General features: G+C 47.6%; 1 protein-coding gene and 1 long non-coding RNA gene across 2 annotated transcripts in view; one reads left to right on the top strand and one right to left on the bottom strand.

The window, feature by feature from the left end:
• The window catches only part of si:ch211-200p22.4 (phosphatidylinositol-binding clathrin assembly protein), a 46997-nt gene extending 29748 nt beyond the window's left edge, over positions 1-17249 (top strand). The window contains 10 exon segments of the mRNA XM_060077264.1: positions 1959-2089; positions 3401-3501; positions 4162-4278; positions 8878-9015; positions 10417-10447; positions 10720-10772; positions 10775-10848; positions 12652-12675; positions 13049-13461; positions 13750-17249. Coding sequence (XP_059933247.1) covers positions 1959-2089; positions 3401-3501; positions 4162-4278; positions 8878-9015; positions 10417-10447; positions 10720-10772; positions 10775-10848; positions 12652-12675; positions 13049-13108 — 729 coding nt within the window. The 3' untranslated portion in view covers positions 13109-13461; positions 13750-17249.
• LOC132475884 (uncharacterized) lies at positions 4549-4975 on the bottom strand. The gene is made up of 2 exons (XR_009530011.1): positions 4866-4975; positions 4549-4762 (listed from the first exon to the last, which is right to left on the bottom strand). It is a non-coding gene; the product is annotated as an uncharacterized LOC132475884 (long non-coding RNA).
• Positions 17250-19773: the final 2524 nt, after the last annotated feature.

A 19773-nucleotide genomic window follows, 5' to 3' on the forward strand; every position in this document is an offset into this window, starting at 1 on the left:
TGATTTAATCTTTTAATAAAGTGTGAAGGCAAGAGCTCAGATGGCCGTTTGTTCTGGAAGTTTGTTCCAGATACGTGGTGGTAGATAAAACTGAAAGCCTGCTTGGTGTGAACCTTGGGGGGGGAGAGTAGGCAGTCCATGGTAACCTGGGAGGTGTTCAAGAACAGCGAGAGCTACGTCTCAGGTAACGTTAAACGACTGGAGTAGTAAAAGAGCAAGATGGCAGAGGATCTGTAGTTTGTGGAAGATTGTGGCCCTGGCTGTGGTGTTTGGAGGTATTCCCAGCAGCCTCTGGTCTTGGTTTATGAGAAAGGAATTTTATGAATTTTCTGGCCACTGTGCTGGCATGTTATTGGGTGTCCAGGTGCACTTCTTCTGCAGAAAGAACTGCAACTATAAAGAACTGTGACTGTAAAGAACTGCAGCTATCATGTACGACAACTATAAAAAACGACAGCTGTCAAGAACAACAGCTATAAAGACCTACAACTAGAAGTTACCACTAGAAAGAACTATAAGTTGACAGAACTTGATTCACAAGAACAGCGAGGAAGCACTAAAGCTAGAACGAACTACAACTAGAAAGAACTACAACTAGACAGAACTACAACTAGAAGGAACTACAACTAGACAGAACTACAACTAGACAGAACTACAACTAGAAGGAACTACAACTAGACAGAACTACAACTAGACAGAAATTCAACTAGAACAAACCATGACGACAACTAGAACAACCAATTAGTTATTGTAGTTGAAGTAGTTCCATTTTGTGTTGAGGTAGTTGAAGTCGAGTTACAGGTTAAGTTAAGGTTAGTTAAGGTTACAGTGGGTTGGTTGGGTTGAACTGTGCAGGTTTAGCAGCGTGTTTTCCTGTGAGAGCTCACTGATATCTTATCAGGAGGTCCTGGCTGCTTCCTGAGTCAAGCTCAGTCTGCCAGCCCATTGCCCGAAAGTCAAGTGGGAAATATCTTTGTGTGTGTGTGTGTGTGTGTGTGTGTGTGTGTGTGTGTGTGTGTGTGTGTGTGTGTGTGTGTGTGTGTGTGTGTGTGTGTGTGTGTGTGTGTGTGTGTGTGTGTGTGTGTGTGTGTGTGTGTGTGTCTCCACGGTTGAGTGCATCACGTAGATTTAAAATACAAACACGTCTCCTGTCCTACATGCTGTCCTGGGTGTGTGTGTGTGAGAGAGAGATAAAGAGCTGATTATTTACTGTGTGCTCTCAGTTGAGAGAGAGAGAGAGAGAGAGGGAGAGAGAGCGAGTGAGAGTGAGGGAGAGAGCGAGTGAGAGAGTGAGGGAGAAGTAGAAAGAGAGAGATGCAGAGGTCGTCCAGATACTTTACCCCAGCTGTCTGTGTGCTCTGTTGTCCATATGGACCTCACACACACACCCGGGCGGACCCCAGCTGGGACCCAGACAGTGACACTGGTTCCATTAGTACCTGAGGACGCGGCCCGACTGTAGATGCTCTGGCCGAGCCCCACCTCCGACGCACTCCTCTGAAGAAATCCATCTCCTAAAACAACCTCTCTCTGACGGCGCCGCGATGCTAACACCTCAGCCCGGGGCGCGGAGCACGCGGCCGTGTCGGGACGCCCGGTCCGCACGTCCGGTGTAGACTGAGAGTGCTGCAGGCAGCGAGTGCAGTACACGCTGCATTCACACTCCATGTGCTAGCAGAGTTGCCTCAATCATATTGTACGGTTCATCTTGTATTGAGCGTCAAAATAGATGACTTGCAGATGTGCCAAAAGGGAACAGAAATGTAAATGTACTTAAAATGACAGGGAGGTCCAATTTTGTAAGCAAAAATGCTAATGTGTTGGTCTATGTTTGCTTGTGTGTGTGTGTGTGTGTGTGTGTGTGTGTGTGTGTGTGTGTGTGTGTGTGTGTGTGTGTGTGTGTGTGTGTGTGTGTGTGTGTGTGTGTGTGTGTGTGTGTGTGTGTGTGTGTGTGTCAGGACCAGCGACTGAAGGAGATGAACACGCAGACTCCGCCCTCCTCCTCCCCCAGCAGCCAATCAGTGAGCAGCGGCAACAACAACCACGTCACACACAGCTCAGAGTTCTTCACACCGACGCCATCCAACAGGTACACGCACACAAGAACACACGCACGCACGCACGCACACACACACACACACACACACACACACACACACACACACACACACACCAGAACAAACACCAGAACACACACGCACACACACACCAGAACACACACGCACACACACACCAGAACACACACACACACCAGAACATACACGCACACACGCACACACACCAGAACAAACACAAACATACACACACATCAGAACACAGACAACACACACACACACACACACACACACACACACACACACACACACACACACACACACACACACACACACACACACACACACACACACACACACACACACACCAGAACACACACACACCAGAACACACACGCACACACACACCAGAACACACACACACACCAGAACATACACGCACACACGCACACACACCAGAACAAACACAAACATACACACACATCAGAACACAGACAAACACACACACACACACACACACACACACACACACACACACACACACACACACACACACACACACACACACACACACACACACACACACACACACACACACACACCAGAACACACACACACCAGAACACACACACACACGCACGCACATGCACAAGTCAATTCCATTTTATTTGTATAGCCCTTAATCACAGTTACGGTCTCAAGGGGCTTCACAGGCCATATCTATATGACGCCCCCCCCTAACCAAAGACCCCCGAGGGCAAGAAAAACTCCCTTAATTATTAAGGAAGAAACCTTGAGAAGGAATGCAGCGTGGGGGGTCCCAGAGTACGGGGATGTCTAGACATACAGGCTGATTTATATACGTGAGGTCACACACACACACACACACACACACACACACACACACACACACACACACACACACACACACACACACACACACACACACACACACACACACACACACACACACACACACACACACACACACACACACAGATTGACTAGTTTGTGAAGTTCCCCTCTGTAGCCCATCACCTTCATGATCCTGACAGATATTTTTATGTTTTATATTTATAATGCAGACATCATAAAGACGTTGAGCTAATGCAAACATCAAGTAGACTTTCGGATGAATGGATTCTGGTGGTGAAAACTAACTTTCTCTCTTTTATCTCGTGTTTATGTCTGTCTGTCTGTCTGTCTGTCTGTCTGTCTGTCTGTCTGTCTGTCTGTCTGTCTGTCTGTCTGTCTGTCTGTCTGTCTGTCTGTCTGTCTGTCTGTCTGTCTGTCTGTCTGTCTGTCTGTCTGTCTGTCTGTCTGTCTGTCTGTCTCTCCTCTCCCAGTATGCCCAGTCTGAACAGCGACCTGTTCGACCTGCAGCCAGCGTTCATCCCTGCAGTGCACAGCAACCCCTCCTTAAACACCACCACCAGTGCCTGGGGAGGTACTAACACACACGCACACGCACACACACACACACACACACACACACACACACACACACACACACACACACACACACACACACACACACACACACCTGTTAGCTAGGTGACATAGAAGAACGCACTTAAGAACGCACTTAAAACAGACGCACAAACCGAGCGACAGGACGACCTGCCTACCGCACAACCGCACACTCGCTTACACAACTGTTCAGGGACGTATCCACAGCCATCCAGTGCATTTCACCGTGTGAGTCCCTCTGTCTCTACGTGTACGCCCAGTGTATTCCCATTGATTCATGCTGCTATTTCCATACGATCATTAGCATCACGCTAATGCCTCCAAATTGGTAACGGTAATGTGTTTGACATGCCAACCGCTCCAGAGTGGACCCCACTTAGAGCCTAATAGAGTGTGTGTGTGTGTGTGTGTGTGTGTTTGTGTTGGGTCGCGTGAAGCGACGTAAAGGACTTGTTCCTTTGATGGCGCCCTGTGTGACTGATGGACCCTCCATCAACGCCACCCGGCAGAGCTCCCACCACCATGAACCCCCCCCCACCGCCTCTAATCACTCAGTCCTCGCGGGGTGGGGTGGACCACGAGACCCTCACGGTGGACGTGAACCGGCGCAGTAACGGCTGGTGTTTGTCCTCCCCAGGGATGGAGAACCAGTCGGTACCGCCTCCCGCCGCCGTGGCCATGGCGGTAGATTTTGACGCTGTGTTTGGGAATAAGGCGGCCCCCCCGAGTCACAATGGCACTCAGCCTGCACCTGGTAAACCTCAGGGCCGCGCCCTCCCGCCCCCGTCCGTCTGTCCGTCTGTCGGTCAGATGAGCCGACGCTACTAAACCTAGCTTTACCTAACTGTTTTCATTTTCCCAACCGCGCTAACCCTTCCTCACTCACTTACCTCACGCTAACCCGAGCCTCCGGAACTGACGCGTCCTCCGGTTCGTTCTCGTGCACTTGGGTGGTTTCCGTGGTTACAAGGCGCTGACGCTCTTACCTGGGAAGTGCTTCTCGGGATTCAGTTGGGTCCTCAGAACTCTGTTCCGAGTATCGGGTCCTCATTAGGCCTTATGCAGGAGCGTTGGGCTCACACTCTCCTTTGCTGGCACCTAGCTTTACGACGCCTCTGTTTATCACTGAGAGGGGGTCAGGTAGTGGACTGGACTCTGCCGTGCATTTGCTCTGCGAGTTAATAGTATTAGATAACAGGAGTGAGAGAGAGAGAGAGGGATTCAGAATACTTATAATCCTGGTGGGAAATCCTTGTTTCTGTTGCAAGCTCCACAAAAAAACCGGGCTGTGTAGGAAAAAGTGAAAAAGATATTCATTTTTAAAAAAAACAACTGAAAAACAGCAAGGCAATAAAGAAACATAGAGAAATATCAACACTTATAATGTAGCAGCAGGCCTGGTCCGGGTTAAACTGGTCTAAACGGCTTCTGGCCGGGTTCTGGGTTCAGAACGGGTGCCGGGGACTTCTGGGCTGGGAGCCGACTTAAGTACCTTCTAAAAATAAACCCTGTGTCGAAGTCCCTACGATACGACCGTCGCTACCGCTGTGTGTGTGTGTGCGTGCGTGCGTGCGTGCGTGCGTGCGTGCGCGCGCGTGTGTGTGTGTGTGTGGCTCGTCTGCTTCATCACTTTATCCTCTCTTGTGTTCGCTGCAGCCGTATGTACTGCTTCATGTACGTTTAGCTTCTATGAATATCCGTCTCACTGCATTCATCTGTGATCCTGTGTTGATGTGTGTGTGTGTGTGTGTGTGTGTGTGTGTGTGTGTGTAGGTGTGTGTGGACTGTCATCTTTATAGATTCCATCTGTCAGTTTCCATGTTATGGTTCACACCTTCCTGTTCTCTCGCTCTCTTCCACCCCTCTCGCTCTCTTCTCTCTCCATCAGTCTTCACCAGACAAGAATCATCCAGGCAACTACTCTCCATCTGTCCCCCCTCTCCTCCCTCCTCCTCCCCCCCTCCCTCCATCTCCTCTCTCTCCTCCTTCCCCCCTCCTCCCTCTCTCCTCCCTCCCTCTCCTCTCTCCCCCCTCTCACCTCCCTCTTTCTCCCTGCTTATTCTCTCTTGAATCCCTCTACTTTTTATCATTTCTGGTCCTTTTTCTCATTCTGTCTCTTCATTACATGGTGATGCATTTTTCTTTCATGAACATATTTTAAGGGAAATGCTTTTGAATATATCTTTAATGCATAACTTAAATACAAACAAAGTCACTCATCTGTGTGACTTTCACTGTACGTCTTCACTGTAAGTCACTTACAAGTGAATATATATAGACGTTGGATAAAAGTGTTTGCTAAACGAGTCAATACTAAAACATATACATTTAACCACAGTGTGTGTGTGTGTGTGTGTGTGTGTGCATGTGCGTGTGCGTGTGTATGTGCGTGTGTGTGTGTGTGTGTGTGCGCTGCTGGATGGATGGAATGTAACGGCCCCTGCTCTCAGTAGAACTCTCCTTCTGGACATGTGACCACTCCTCACTCCTTTAACTCGCTCCTCAGTTTACGCCTTCCTTCCGTTTGTCCTTCACACATCCACTTCTCCCTTTCTCCTCTCCCTCTCTATCCTCTATTTTTTCTCTCTATCAGTAATGCTTATATAGCCCTCTCCTTGCTGTTCCCTCTCTCTCTGTCTATGTTTCTGCCACTATTTCCTTCTCTCTCTCTCTCTCTCTCTGTCTCTGTCTCTGTCTCTGTCTCTCTCTCTCTCTCTCTCGCTCTCTCTCTGCCCCTCTCTCTCTCTCTGCCCCTCTCTCTCTCTCCCTCTCTCTGCCCCTCTCTCTCTCTCCCTCCCTTCTGCCTCTCTCCATCTCCCTGTGGTCCCCCTAGCTCTCTCGCCCAGCAGGAAATGTGTTTTCGGAATCTCCAGTGTCAGCATGGCTGTCACCCTGTCATGCTGTTTCCTAACCAAATATTAGTCCTCGCTGTCTTTTCTCCCACTGGTCCTCATTGCTTTCCTCCCCTTCCTCTCTCTCCCCTCTCCCTCTCTCTTCTTCAGCTCCTCCTTTCCCCTCACTCTCTCTCTCTCTCTCGCTCTCTCCCTTGTGATTCGGTCTACACCATCCTGCCTCGCACGCCCATTCCCCCCCCCCCCCCCCTTTTTTTCCCTTTGATAGCGATCATTTATTTAAGCGGGTTCAGAAGTGATGACGCTTCACTCCAGTCCTGTGCCGAGTCCTTCCCTGTGTGTTCTGATCGCGTCTCTTTGATCTTCTATCTATCTTTAACTTACTGCGATGACGGGGCGTCGCGCGAACGACGTGAACCTCGACCGCCGAACCAGAGGGCGGTGCCAGGGGAGAGTTCGTCCGCCTCGCACCCTGACCACGTTCTCTTGTACATTATGGAGGAGACGTTGTAACCGACGGCGACGGCCTCTGAGCTACGGAGGGGGGACGTAGAGACCCAGGGTGTAGCGACTGGGGAAACGTGGAAACCGACGGTATAGCTACGGCTTTAGCGGCTAGGCGACTCCATTATTATTCCTGGAGAGACGGAATGGCCTCCCCCTGCTGGCCAATCACAGCGTCCCGGCCCTCGGAGCGGAGGACATAAAAAGCAGGGTAACGGCCAACTGGTGTCCCCCAGCGCTGCAGAAACCCTGGCTGTTCCTCTACGAGTACCTCAGGGGGGGGGCTGTCCAGGGCCGGGGGGTGGGGGGGGGGGGGGGGGAACGGGACGCAATGTGTTGGATCTGCAGTTTTACGCGGCACACAGAGGGCCGATAGCCGTCATCGCTGCCCCTGAAACGGATCCGGACAAGCCTGCAAGTCAGCAGCCTGAACACCTCTGGGTTTCCGTGTGTGTGTGTGTGTGTGTGTGTGTGTGTGTGTGTGTGTGTGTGTGTGTGTGTGTGTGTGTGTGTGTGTGTGTGTGTGTGTGTGTGTGTGTGTGTGTGTGTGTGTGTGTGTGTGTGTGTGTGTGGGGGGGGGGGGGGGGGGGGGGGAAATTAATGTGCTTCGTAAGGGACTCTGAACGGAGATGACAGTTGGCTATTGGACGACGATGAAACAAGGTTAAAGCACAACGTGTCATGGTAGTCCGGTGGTAGGGTGTCTGACCCCCAGCTCAAAGGTTCCGGGTTAGATCCTCCCACGTCCATGACCCCCCCCCCCCCCCCCCCCCCCCCCCTGACCCCGACCTTCTCCCGAGTGACCCGTCACTGAACTCGATGTCTCTTTGGGTAAAAACGTTGGCTAAATGAATAAATTATTCAAATGATAAAATGGTGAAGAACTTCTTAGTGTTACTCAGCAGCCAATCAAACGCAACCCAGTGACCTAGTGACATCTCGGTCATGCATGTCATCACGGAGATGTTATAAGGCGTGAACATGGAGGAGGAAAGAAACCAGAGATGTAGAAAGGAACTGTCCAGGATGAAGGCAAGGGCCGACTGAGAGAATAACAATATAGATGGAGAGAGTGGCATAATGATCCATTTTGTGTTGTAATTGGTTCTTGGAGGCAGCTGCACGATGCTACGTGTGCGTGTGTGTGTCGACGGTCAGTGTGTGTGTGAGTGTGTGCTTTTTTGCATTGCACAGCACATGCACTAATGTGCTTTCTAAGGCACTTTAGATTTAAGTGTCTCAGCTGGATTTTATGGTTCTCTCACTCTCTCCTTTCTCTTTTCTGCTTCTTTCACTCCTCTGCATTCTTTTATCCGGCCATTCCTCCACACACACACACACACACACACACACACACACACACACACACACACACACACACACACACACACACACACACACACACACACACACACACACACACACACACACACACACACACATTGGTTTGGCCGCTGTAATATTCTGTCATTAGCTGGATGAGTGCTGACATCAGAGGTCGTTAACACAGACAATTACACACAGCGCACACACACACACACACACACGCACACGCACACACGTGCACACACACACGTGCACGTTCAACAGGAAATTACTCCTTGCCTCTTCCTCCCCAGGGCTGGAACAATCAATTTAATGGGGTCCTATTACACCCTGCTGGATACTGTCTGACCTTTAGCCCTGCTGTCCGACACGCACGCTAACATCTACCATCTAGATCTAAAGAGTGGTAACAGGACCACGGCTCTGAAGGAGCCGGAGGTGCATCTCTGGTCTATGGATTGATTGATTGATTGATTGATTGATTGATTGATTGATTGATTGATTCATGTATTGACTCAAGGCCTTTATTGACGTCTATATTATAAATATAAAGTAGAAATATCTGTTAGGATCATGGAAATGATGCAGAAGGGAGCTGGCCTGTATGTGTGTGTGTGTGTGTCTCTGAGTCTCACCATTTCTACCTTGTGTGTGTGTGTGTGTGTGTGCAGGGTTTGATGCTCTGGGGGAGCTCCTGAAGCCCACCATGCCCGCCCACGGCGGCCCCCCTCCCCCCGCCATGGCCTTCCACCCCGGGGCCAAGCTGCTGGCCTCCGACCTGGACTCCTCCCTCGCCAACCTCGTGGGCAGTACGTACCCCCGCGCACGCACTGACCAGCGCGCTGACTCCCAGCATCGCTGTTCCAATAGAATTTGAATATCAACAAATAAATCGATATTCGAAAAAATATTAGGCAACTGTCACGTTAAATTAGTACCGGGGGCGAAAATTGTACCGGCCTACGTCATCCATAGTAATACATTCCAAACCTGCCTGGCAACAGACGATCACGCCGAATGACGTGGAAGGTTCTTGAACATTCGCAAACTCGTTTATTGAGCGCGACAAGACCGATAACACTTATTTTACAAATTGCATTTATTAGCATTCCTAACTTTATATTTGTATTGTATTGCATTGTATTTATCTATTTCCCTACACAGTAATAGCTAAATGTTACGGGGATAACGTGAATAATAATAATAAAAAACATTTACCAGTTAGTAAATGCCTGCTCACCTATCTACCCATCAATCTATCTATTACCTATAATCTATCTATTACAAATAATCTATTCTCTAAATTAAATTAAGGAAATTTAATTAACACAAGCTAGCTAGACTATGATACACATTAAACACTCAGTTTACTAGCTAAATTCGATTAAACAATACAAATATAAAGTAAAAACAAGTGTTATCTAGCGATCCGTTATCTGTGTTATATTATTTCGTCTTCGGCAACATGAGTGCGATTGAAACCTGCCTGGCAACGGACAACCCCTTACGTAATCTGTTGTTCGTTGCCTGGCAACGGACCACTGATTACGTACCCGGTATAATTTTCGCCCCCGGTACAATTTTAACGTGACACAGCCCTTAATATTCAAACCTGCTATGGGCATTATATTTTTGTAAAGGTCTTTGCTTGAACGTTGTTTTCAATTCAGATTCCGATTTCATGCCTGGTGAAGTTGTGAATCGCGAGCTCATTTGCAAGGCTATTGATGGTTATCTGGGCTCCTGTAGGTGGCGCATATATATATATTTGAATATTAACATCAATAAGCACTCCTTGACACACACACACGCCTCCACACACAGCACCTCCACACACGCTTGCACGCCTCGAAACACACACGCCTCGAAACACACACACGCCTTGAAACACACACACTCGCACCTCGAAACACACACACACACACCTCGAAACACACACACACTCACACCTCCAAACATCACACAGTCACACCTCGACCTACACTAACATGAATGTTGAGTGTTGGACTGCTGAATGGCACACGACCATTTGCTTCTAGCTTTCTAAATTTAAACCTTTGTACCACACCTGTGGACACCTCGTGAGTCGACGTGACTGATGCGATGTCCCATGATCCTTTGCACCACAGGGTGTGGGTACCTATCACACGACATGACATCTTAATTTAGTATGTTCACTATTTTTCTCTTCATCCTTCCCTCCTCTTTAGACCTGCAGTTCGGTGGGACACCCATCAAGAAGTAAGAATCTCAGTTCTGTCTCTGTCTGTCTGTCTGTCTGTCTCTGGCCCTACGACTGTTTGTCGATCCCTCTGTCTTTCTGTCTGTCTGTCTCTGTCTCTCTCTGGCTCTACGACTGTCGGTCTATCTCTCTCTCTGTCTGTCTGTCTGTCTGTCTGTCTGTCTGTCTTCCTGTCCGTCCACAATGCGTCTGAGAGCACGCGGTCGTAGCATCACCGAAAGATAACGGTGAAGGTGTGTTTGTTTTCGCGGCGCTGTTCGCTGCTGTTCAGGCCCGACATGCAGTGGAGCCAGCAGGGGGAGAAGAAGCTGACCGGGGGCCACAACTGCAGAACAAGACCATGTCCACCACGCCCTGGACCTCCGCCCCCATGGCGCCCCAGCCCATGCCCGTGCCGGTGGTAAGCAGGCGCTGAGCGCCACTAGCATGCTAATGCACGACGACACACCCAAAGACGATGGGGGGGGGGGTCTGGGGGAAAAGCGACGCAAGCACTTCTAGTACGCCACTTGGCAAGCTAGTTACTAGTGTGCTCCCTTCATTCTAATATGCAGTAATATACCCAAACGCGTTAGATCTGCATGACCCCCGTTAAAACCACTTTAACGTTTACAGTTGTCAGCCCTATTTCAATGAATCGTTGTTTTGCAATCATCGGCTTATTATCTTTGTGGAGTTAGAAAATATGTATAGATTATGTATCGATATAGATATTTACAAATATAAATATATTTATGTGAACTCAATATATTTATGATAAAAACGACTCATCGAAATCGGTTTGACAAGCGTTAAAGTTGTAGTGGTTTTTTATCCAGATAAAGCACAGCTCCTCCGTGGACTTGTATTTGTTTACAGGCCAGTCTGGGCCTCTCAAATATGGAGGCAACGGTACCCATCACAGCCACGGGTTGAAACGGCAATGCAATGTCTATGTATGCCTGGCCATGGAGGAATCACTTGCACTCTTAGCATGCCACTAGCATGCTACTAGCCTGCCACTAGCTAATAACACGGAACTGAACATTAAAACTTAACACACGGATTCCCCGACCCACGGCCGTTCCAGTGACGAGGAGCATGCTAATAGCATGATCACAAGCACACACAATACAACAGTGTGTGTGTGTGTGTGTTTGTGTGCGTGTGTGCATGAGTGATAGTGCTGTGGTCTCGGTACTGTATTTTCTGGCTGGACCACCGTGGTTTGTCACTAACCCTACCTTTACAATCTTTCACTCTCTCTTCCTCTCCTTCGTTCTCTCCGTCCCATGTCTTTGGACTCACCACTTGTCCCTCCTGTCTCCCTCTCACGTTTTCTAATCTCTCTCCTTTCATTTCTGTGCATGCCATCCCATCGTCCATCCTATCAATCTCTCTCTCTCTCTCTCTCTCTCTCTCTCTCTCTCTCTCTCTCTCTCTCTCTCTCTCTCTCTCCTCTCTCTCTCTCTCTCTCTCTCTCTCTCTCTCTCTCTCTCTCTCTCCTCTCTCTCTCTCTCTCTATCTCTCTCGTCGTGAGATCTCTCTCTCGTGTGAGATCTCTCTCTCGTGTGAGATCTCCTCTTCCATGACCCTGTCCTGGTTGTTTCTCCTCCCTCCCTCCTCCTGTGTTCTCTCTCTCTCTGCTGTTCTGCCCTCCTCATGTCCTCCTCTTCCTTCCTTCCCCCGTGCTCCCATCTCCACTCTCATGTTTCCCTCACCTCTTTTTAATCCCATCCCATGTTGTTTTGCCTTGTCATCCCTGCTGTCTCTTTCTTCTACCACCCCCCCCCTCTCCTCTAAATCTCTCTATCATTGTTTCCCGTTTTTATACTTGTCTTTTGTTGGTATTTTTATTAATTCCCTCTTGCTCTCCTTCATCATCTCCTTATTCCTTTCATCCTTTCATTCATTTTTCATTTCATTAATTATTTCTTTTGTTTATTTATTCTTTATGATTTCACCTTCTTTCCTTGTCTCTTTCCTTTGTTGATTCCCCCCTTTATTTTCTTCTCTTATTTTTTCCTTCTGTCTCCTTTCTCTCTCCCTCCATCTACCTTCCTCACTCCACCTCACTCCCTCTCCCTCTCACTCTTTCTCTCGCTCCCTGCCTCCCTCCCTCTCCCTCTCCCTCTCTCCCTCCCACCCACCCACCCTGTCCCCCCCCCCCTCCCTCCCTCCCCCTCCTTGCCTTCTGTCCCGGTGGTTTCTCTGTGTGCTGCAGAATGGCTTGTTCTATACTAGTTATGTAAGTATAAGTACTGCTTTAACACCCCTAACCTAGTCACTGTTACCTCACCTCCGTCTTCCATCCTCTCAAAGGTAACAGCCACCCAGTGTGTGTGTGTGTGTGTGTGTGTGTGTGTGTGGTGTGTGTGTCTGGTTTAATGTTTGACCAGGACTTGGTTCCTGGGCAAATTATTGATAGTATCAACAATTTGCTCCGCACAAGGTGTTATAATATATGTAATAAAAGTATAGTACTGCAAAATAAATATTGAAAATGTGCAATGACTTGGGTTTGTTTACAGTTGACTCTCTAAGTATTAAGTACAGTAAGCATGAACACCAAATATACGTAAACGTGTGCGCCTCTCTAACTTCTGGTGTCTCGTACACAGAGTCCATCTCCCATGGCGTTTCCCATGGCAACACCACAAGTGCCTGTTTATGAATGGTGAGCACACACACACACACACACACACACTCACTCACTCACTCACTCACTCACTCACTCACTCACTCACTCACTCACTCACTCACTCACTCACTCACTCACTCACACTCTCTCACAACTCTCTCACACACACACACACACACACACACACACACACACACACACACACACACACACACACACACACACACACACACTCTTTTATTATTGCCTCTTAATTCTGTCCCCCCCCCCTCCAAGGTCCCGCCCCAGATGGCCCAGATGGGCGGAGTCTCAGTCATGGCCCCTCAGCAAATCATGTACAACCAGCCGGTCCTCAGACCCACCAACCCCTTCGCCCCCATACCTGGAGCCCAGGTAACACACACACACACACACACACACACACACACACACACACACACACACACACACACACACACACACACACACACACACACACACACACACACACACACACACACACACACACACACAGACACTCGCTCACTCAAACACAAATGCAAGTGTACCCAAAGCACACATACACAGGGTTTGACAGATGGTTGTTGTAACTCTTTCTTTCTTTCTTTCCTTCTTCTTTCTTTCTTTCTTTCTTTCTTTCTTTCTTTCTTTCTTTCTTTCTTTCTTTCTTTCTTTCTCTAGATGCAGTTCATGTAGACCATGCAAAGCAACGTGCCAAAAAACAACAAACAGGAGAAAAGGAGCGAGAGAGAGAGGGCGAGCGAGAGAGCGGACTGAATAGGGCAGAATGAGGAGTGACACCGGGAAGGAGGAATACAAACAAAGAGGATGGAGGGATGAAACGGGGGCTAAAGTTCATGGATATAACAAGGTGTCTGAAACAACGTGTGTGTGTGTGTGTGTGTTTGTGCATGCCTGTGTGTGTGTCTTATTTTCCTGTGTTAGAGTAGAGATTTGTAAACGGTTATTGAATGAATGTGGTGTCATAGCATAAGAGGGCACTTGAGCTTGAGAGAAAGACTTACATATAATATATATCATGAGAGAGAGAGTGTGTGTATTGCTGCCCTCTGCTGGTGATACCAGGTAGTGCAGATTGAGTTGATTAACCTAATTTCAAAATGGTGCTATTTTGTCCTCTCTTGGATCCCATAGGCCTGAAATGGCAGGAGGAATGACGAGGACAAGAGTGTGTTTGAAAGGTGTGTGTGTGTGTGTGTGTGTGTGTGTGTGTGTGTGTGTGTGTGTGTGCGTGTGTGTGTACACCACAGTTGTTTCAGAAAAACTGAGATCTTTGTGACGTTTAGCCCTGTCTTCATCCCTCTTCCATCCCTTCATCTCATTGGCTGTCGGTGTGGCACCACTGGCCAATCACAGCCCGGCCCTAGAGACAGTTAGTGTGGTTAGTTTCTCCTGCGTGTTCAGGTCCGATGATGCTAATTATCTTCGTGTTTTTTGACTAGGCTCGCTCTGAGATGTCATGTAAAAAAAATTATCTTGCTTCGATCTATTGGGAAATGTATCAGAAATTGTTACTTTTTATTTCTTTCTTTGACTCATTGTAACTCATGTCATTTTTTTGTAAAGTTATACATACATACAGTACATATACATATATCAATATGTCTATATCTATATATAGATGTGTTGATGTATACTTCAACATAAGGACCTGGACTAACCATGATATAGTATTCTGACAGGGTCCTTGCCAGAGTCCGTTCATTACTTTTATTTTGAAAGTGATTTTGGTGCTTCGATATCCTCCTGGGATTCTACCTATGCCAACTTCTCGTGTGCGTCTGCCAACATGCAACCGGCTAATGTCTGGAAACACCTGATAACCTGCTGTGACTCACAGCCACTACCTAACCACACAGAGCTAGATGCAAGATTGTATGTCTAAACATTGATTGATTCATCAAAGCAAGAGCGTAGTGTCCTTATGGAACGAGACATGGCGCCTTTTCAAAGCAAGAGCGTAGTGTCCTCAAGGAACGAAATGTTGAGCCTTTTCAAAGCAAGAGCGTAGTGTCCACAAGGAACGGGGCATTGAGGCTTTTCAAAGTAAGTTCCCAGAAGGCGCTATGGACTTCTCCTTGTTCGCACCTGAATCAACTTATCGGCGAAACACGTGCATTCGACCTAAGCGCGGATCTAAACAGCCGCAGAGGAATAGAGTAATATGAATGTTAATGACTCATATCGGATGTGTTTGCATTATATTGCACTGAATTGTACGCAAGTATTTGTTTGTTTGCTTTTCGGTTTTTTAATTACGTGATTTAGCAGCGGACCAAAAAAGAAAACTGTCACTGTCCGTGTGTCGGTCGAGCAAGATCTAAAATGGATCCTCCTTCAAGTCTGTTGCTCACCAACGCTCTGATGTCAAAGTGTTAAAAACGTGTGTTAGTGTAAACGCAGATATCCACCGTGGTCGTTCCTAAACCAAATGCAACCGATGTCAGGCTGCCACCTGTAAATGTATGTGTCAATCTTACAGCCGGTGTACGTTTTGATGTGCGTATGCAGTAACACATTGGGATCTGTCGGGTCGGCCCATTGGTCGGGTGGTATCTGTCGGTCAGACCGGTTGGTCGGTGACCTTAAATGTGAGCCGGTGAGTTTGGATGCAGTGATTAGTTGGGAGATGTCTGTTGTGGTTGTCGCAAAATAACATGCAGAACTTTTGCACTGAGCTATTCGGCAAAGAACCCCTGACTACAGCATAGATGGACGATTTTTACCTTTTCTATATTTTGGGAGGGCGAGGGGGCTGTCATCGTAAAGGTATTTAGAACGTTGGGGTATGATTTCAGGTTTTCCCTTGGAGATAATTTGAAGTCGTTGGTTGAAATAAGATGGATTGCTGGTCTAATTAGAATGAAGGGAAGTGGATTTAACTATTATCAACTTTTGGTTTTGATTGGTTTGAATCCCCAGTTCCTGGCCTGTATGCAGTGTAGTCCTACCTTTAGTGAACATCTGCTTATTGGGGGATCATTTTCACGTGGTTAAACATGACAATTGTAGCCAGTGCGCTCAGAGAAGAGTGTCTGATCATGTGATGGAAGGGGGGGGACTTCATAGGAACTCTTATTTTATACAATGCAACTAACAGTAAGGTTTACATATCATTACGGCGCAGGTAGGGTTTAGACGGGATCTCCCCTGACTAGCTGTAGGCATCGCTACAGCTAGTCAGAAGACTTTGGGAAGTTGGTTGGGAGCTTAGAGGTCAAACCAACCATATGATCCTATGTATTGAGAACCTTTAACATGGCTTTGCCAAAATCTCAGCCCACATTCAGAAAGAAAACATGACCTCCATCAGCCCTGAAACAGGAAGGAACAGGAAGCGCGACAAGTCGACCCATCAGGAAAGGGAAGAAACCTTGAGGAACACGCAAGAGTGATCTACCCTTTTTATCCCCTGGTCATCTCGTAGTGCCATTGCAGAATATTAGTGACGTTACAGCTCCTGTGTACATTTCTAACCGGAGCGGCGCTTCTGTCTCTTGTTGCTAGTTGTCTTTCTAGAATATGTTAAGCCGGCTTTTATCCTCTCCGACTTGAGGACAAAAAGCTATGTAAAAAATAACGTTAATAGTTCGCAATTCTTCTGGTCTTCTTTCATCGTTGTCGAGTATTTTGTGCTCTTAGACGCTTGCTGTGGTCGTCCCGTGTTTTCCTCTCTAGAACTAGGTAGTTTTTCCCCCCACAAAGCCCTCGTGATACATGTAGCCGATTCATGTGCGTCTAGCTTGTGTGGTCCTCGCTATTTTACAATAATGCTAGCTGTGTAGTCTCGCAATGTCACAAGAAAAACGTGCTTCTTAACAACTTTAGCGCTGTATCTCCCCAACTCTCGCTTTCCTTTTCTGGTGTGAGTGTTGATAGCTAGCTTTTCTAACTCTTTCTACCTTACCCGTTTAGCGTCCCCCCCCCCCCCCCCCCCCCCACTGGGCTTCTTGGAAGGGAAGTCAACTCTGCCGATGTCAAGCTCAACGATTTCAGAATGTCGATCAAATTAGAACAAAGAAGGGAACACCGCCTCTAACGTGTAGGTCCTTTTTGTTAAAATGAACCCAGTCATGTCAATATTTTTCTTTCATTTTCTATCTTTTCCAAATGGATTTGGAAAATGTTGGTAAGATTAAAAATAAAAGTTTGGAGCTTTGCGGCTGCCTTGTTTTCATTAAATCAATGATACCACTGCCGTTTTATCGATTACCAGTCATTGCAGTAATCAAAGATCTAGTACTAGATAGTTCCAGGAACCAGGTTGGAAGTATGGAGGAACAGGAAGTTTCTTAGGGCTGGAAATGATGAGATTCATGATTGTTTTTAGATAAAAAAATTCAGTTATCCCTTAACTAAACCCACTTGGGAACTTAAAATAAGTTCCCCAATTGTCCCTGAAATACGCACCTACGGGGTTTGACGGGGTTCAAAGTTCTTCCATCAGATGGAACTAATTCAATCTCCATGTAGACTTTTTGATATTTATAACCACATGAAGGTTCCTGGTCATTGTAGCCACGGGTCACGCTATAAATGAGCCTTAAATAACTTATCTTAATGTCTGGATATTGGAGGTAACTTAGCTAGCTGCTAACATTTGGTTTTTTGGATGTCCCTGAAACGACCGGAGGGGGATGGTCAAAGGGATTGCTCACGGCTGCTGAAAGTGGGATATGGATCTAAACGTGTCGAGGCAGCTCTGCGACTAAGCTAGCTGGCTGTCCTCCCATCAGGATTGTACAGTAACTGTACAGAAACAACACTTCTCATCTGGCATGTCGGCGTCGCTTCATTTCTTTGATAAGTGGTTTGGGTCCTTTGTTCTCTACCTCTCCAATTTTTTACATTTGGTCTTTGGTTTCTCTTTGCGTTTTTATACTCTGCATGACGGCCTGCTCTACTGCAAGATCAGCAGTTCTGCGTCTGTGCTTGAAGACCACAGGTGGCTCTTAGGAGTGGAGGCCCGACTGTCCTTGAATCACGATCGATAGCATGATGTACAGCTAACAAAGGGAGTCAGCTGAGCTCAGATTGAAACACAACAGGACTACAGACCACTGTAGTCCATCCCAGTAGCTAATAGCCGAGACTGCAGGCTATAAAACGTTATCAGTGTGGTTGATTTACCCAACTACAGTGTTTGGCTCCGAAGCCCTTTATTCAAGTCATTTATCCTGAATTCGAACTAGCAACCTTTTTTACTTTATTTTACCAACTTAATAACAATTAGGATACTGCCAGTTCAGACCAAAGATTTACCTTGCAACGGCTTGCAACTCCTTGCGACGAGACGGGCTGCGACGTTCTAAAACTAGGCCGTTCACACTGGCTGCAACGGGCTGCGACGCTGGGTGGTTTCCCTAGCAACTGTGAACGCTCTGGCACAGCTGAGAGCCGCAACAGCATCATTTGCGCAGGTTAGGTTAGATTAGTTAGGTTTGCGATTAGTTAGGTTTGCAGGTTAGTTTTAGTTGTTAGGTTAGTTTTATTTTGCTTGAGAGTAGGCTAGAGTTACTGTGTTTTGTCATTCTCCGGATATCGGATATTTCAATCTGATATTTTTATAGACAGTACGGTACCGGGACGGAGTAAGGCCGTGACGTACAAGTTGTTCTGTGCTGTGATTGGCTGAAGAGAAATAGTTAAATCGCCGCGTTCTAAAACTGGACCTTGCGATTTGACATGTTCAATCTCTGGCGACTCCTTGCAACGACCCGTTCACACCGCCCCTGCGACGTTCTAAAACCGTCTCGTTGCAAGCCGTAGCAAGGTGAATCTTTGGTCTGAACTGGGCTTAAGGTGGACAGGCTTGGGGGGGCCCATGGGAATGAAAAAAATAATAATATTTATTTCAAATTTTCTACCACCCCCTAGTGGCCAGGCCACGTCCCCCCCCTCTCACCCCGTCAACAATCCTCTCCCCATCCCCCCCCCTCAACAATTCTGCGCAGGGGGCTGGCAGGGGAAATTCGGGGGGGGGGGGGGGGGGGCATCAGTACCTCTTATATACAGGGCCCAGAATTTGGTGCTACGGCCCTGGCTTTGCCCAATGGCACTTCTGCAACCCGGCCACCCCTCAGTGGACTTACGTCCAGACAGACAGGCGCACCGCCGTTCCTACCTCGCTAGTGACGTCATGCTCAGGAGGAGAATGTACGAGAGCAGAACCTTCAAGGAGAACTTGCAGCTTGAGGAACTGCTGTTACGACCGGCCTGGTTCCTCTGGGAGGGGCTAGCGTGTGCATGCTAACGCTAGCCCTTCGTTGTTGTCGTCTTCTTGTTCTGGACACGCATGATTTGAATGTGATGATGAAGAATTAATTCCCACCTCCTGTTCTCCTCCATTTGTCTGGTCCCGACTGTTACTGTCATTTTATTTTCGGTTAATGCCGGTTAATGAGAACCACATAAATTCTTGTTTGGAAAAAGCAAGGTGTTTTTTTAGTTTAATTATCTTTTTCCTCAAGAAGGCATCATTATTGTGAGCCAAACAGCAATGGCGCTGTTTGCCTCACATAATCACGTTGCCTGGCGCCCTCTGCTGGTATTGTTATATAATACAGCCGGTATGTCTGAAGTTCAGTGATACCAGGGAGTGAATAGCGAGGTTTCAACTTCGTCCTTCTTTGTGGTGAGAGATTGACCTTGTAGTTATTTCTACATGCAGTGATGGAGGCCTCA

This window comes from Gadus macrocephalus, chromosome 17 (genome assembly GCF_031168955.1).
Source record: "Gadus macrocephalus chromosome 17, ASM3116895v1".
NCBI lineage: Eukaryota > Metazoa > Chordata > Actinopteri > Gadiformes > Gadidae > Gadus > Gadus macrocephalus.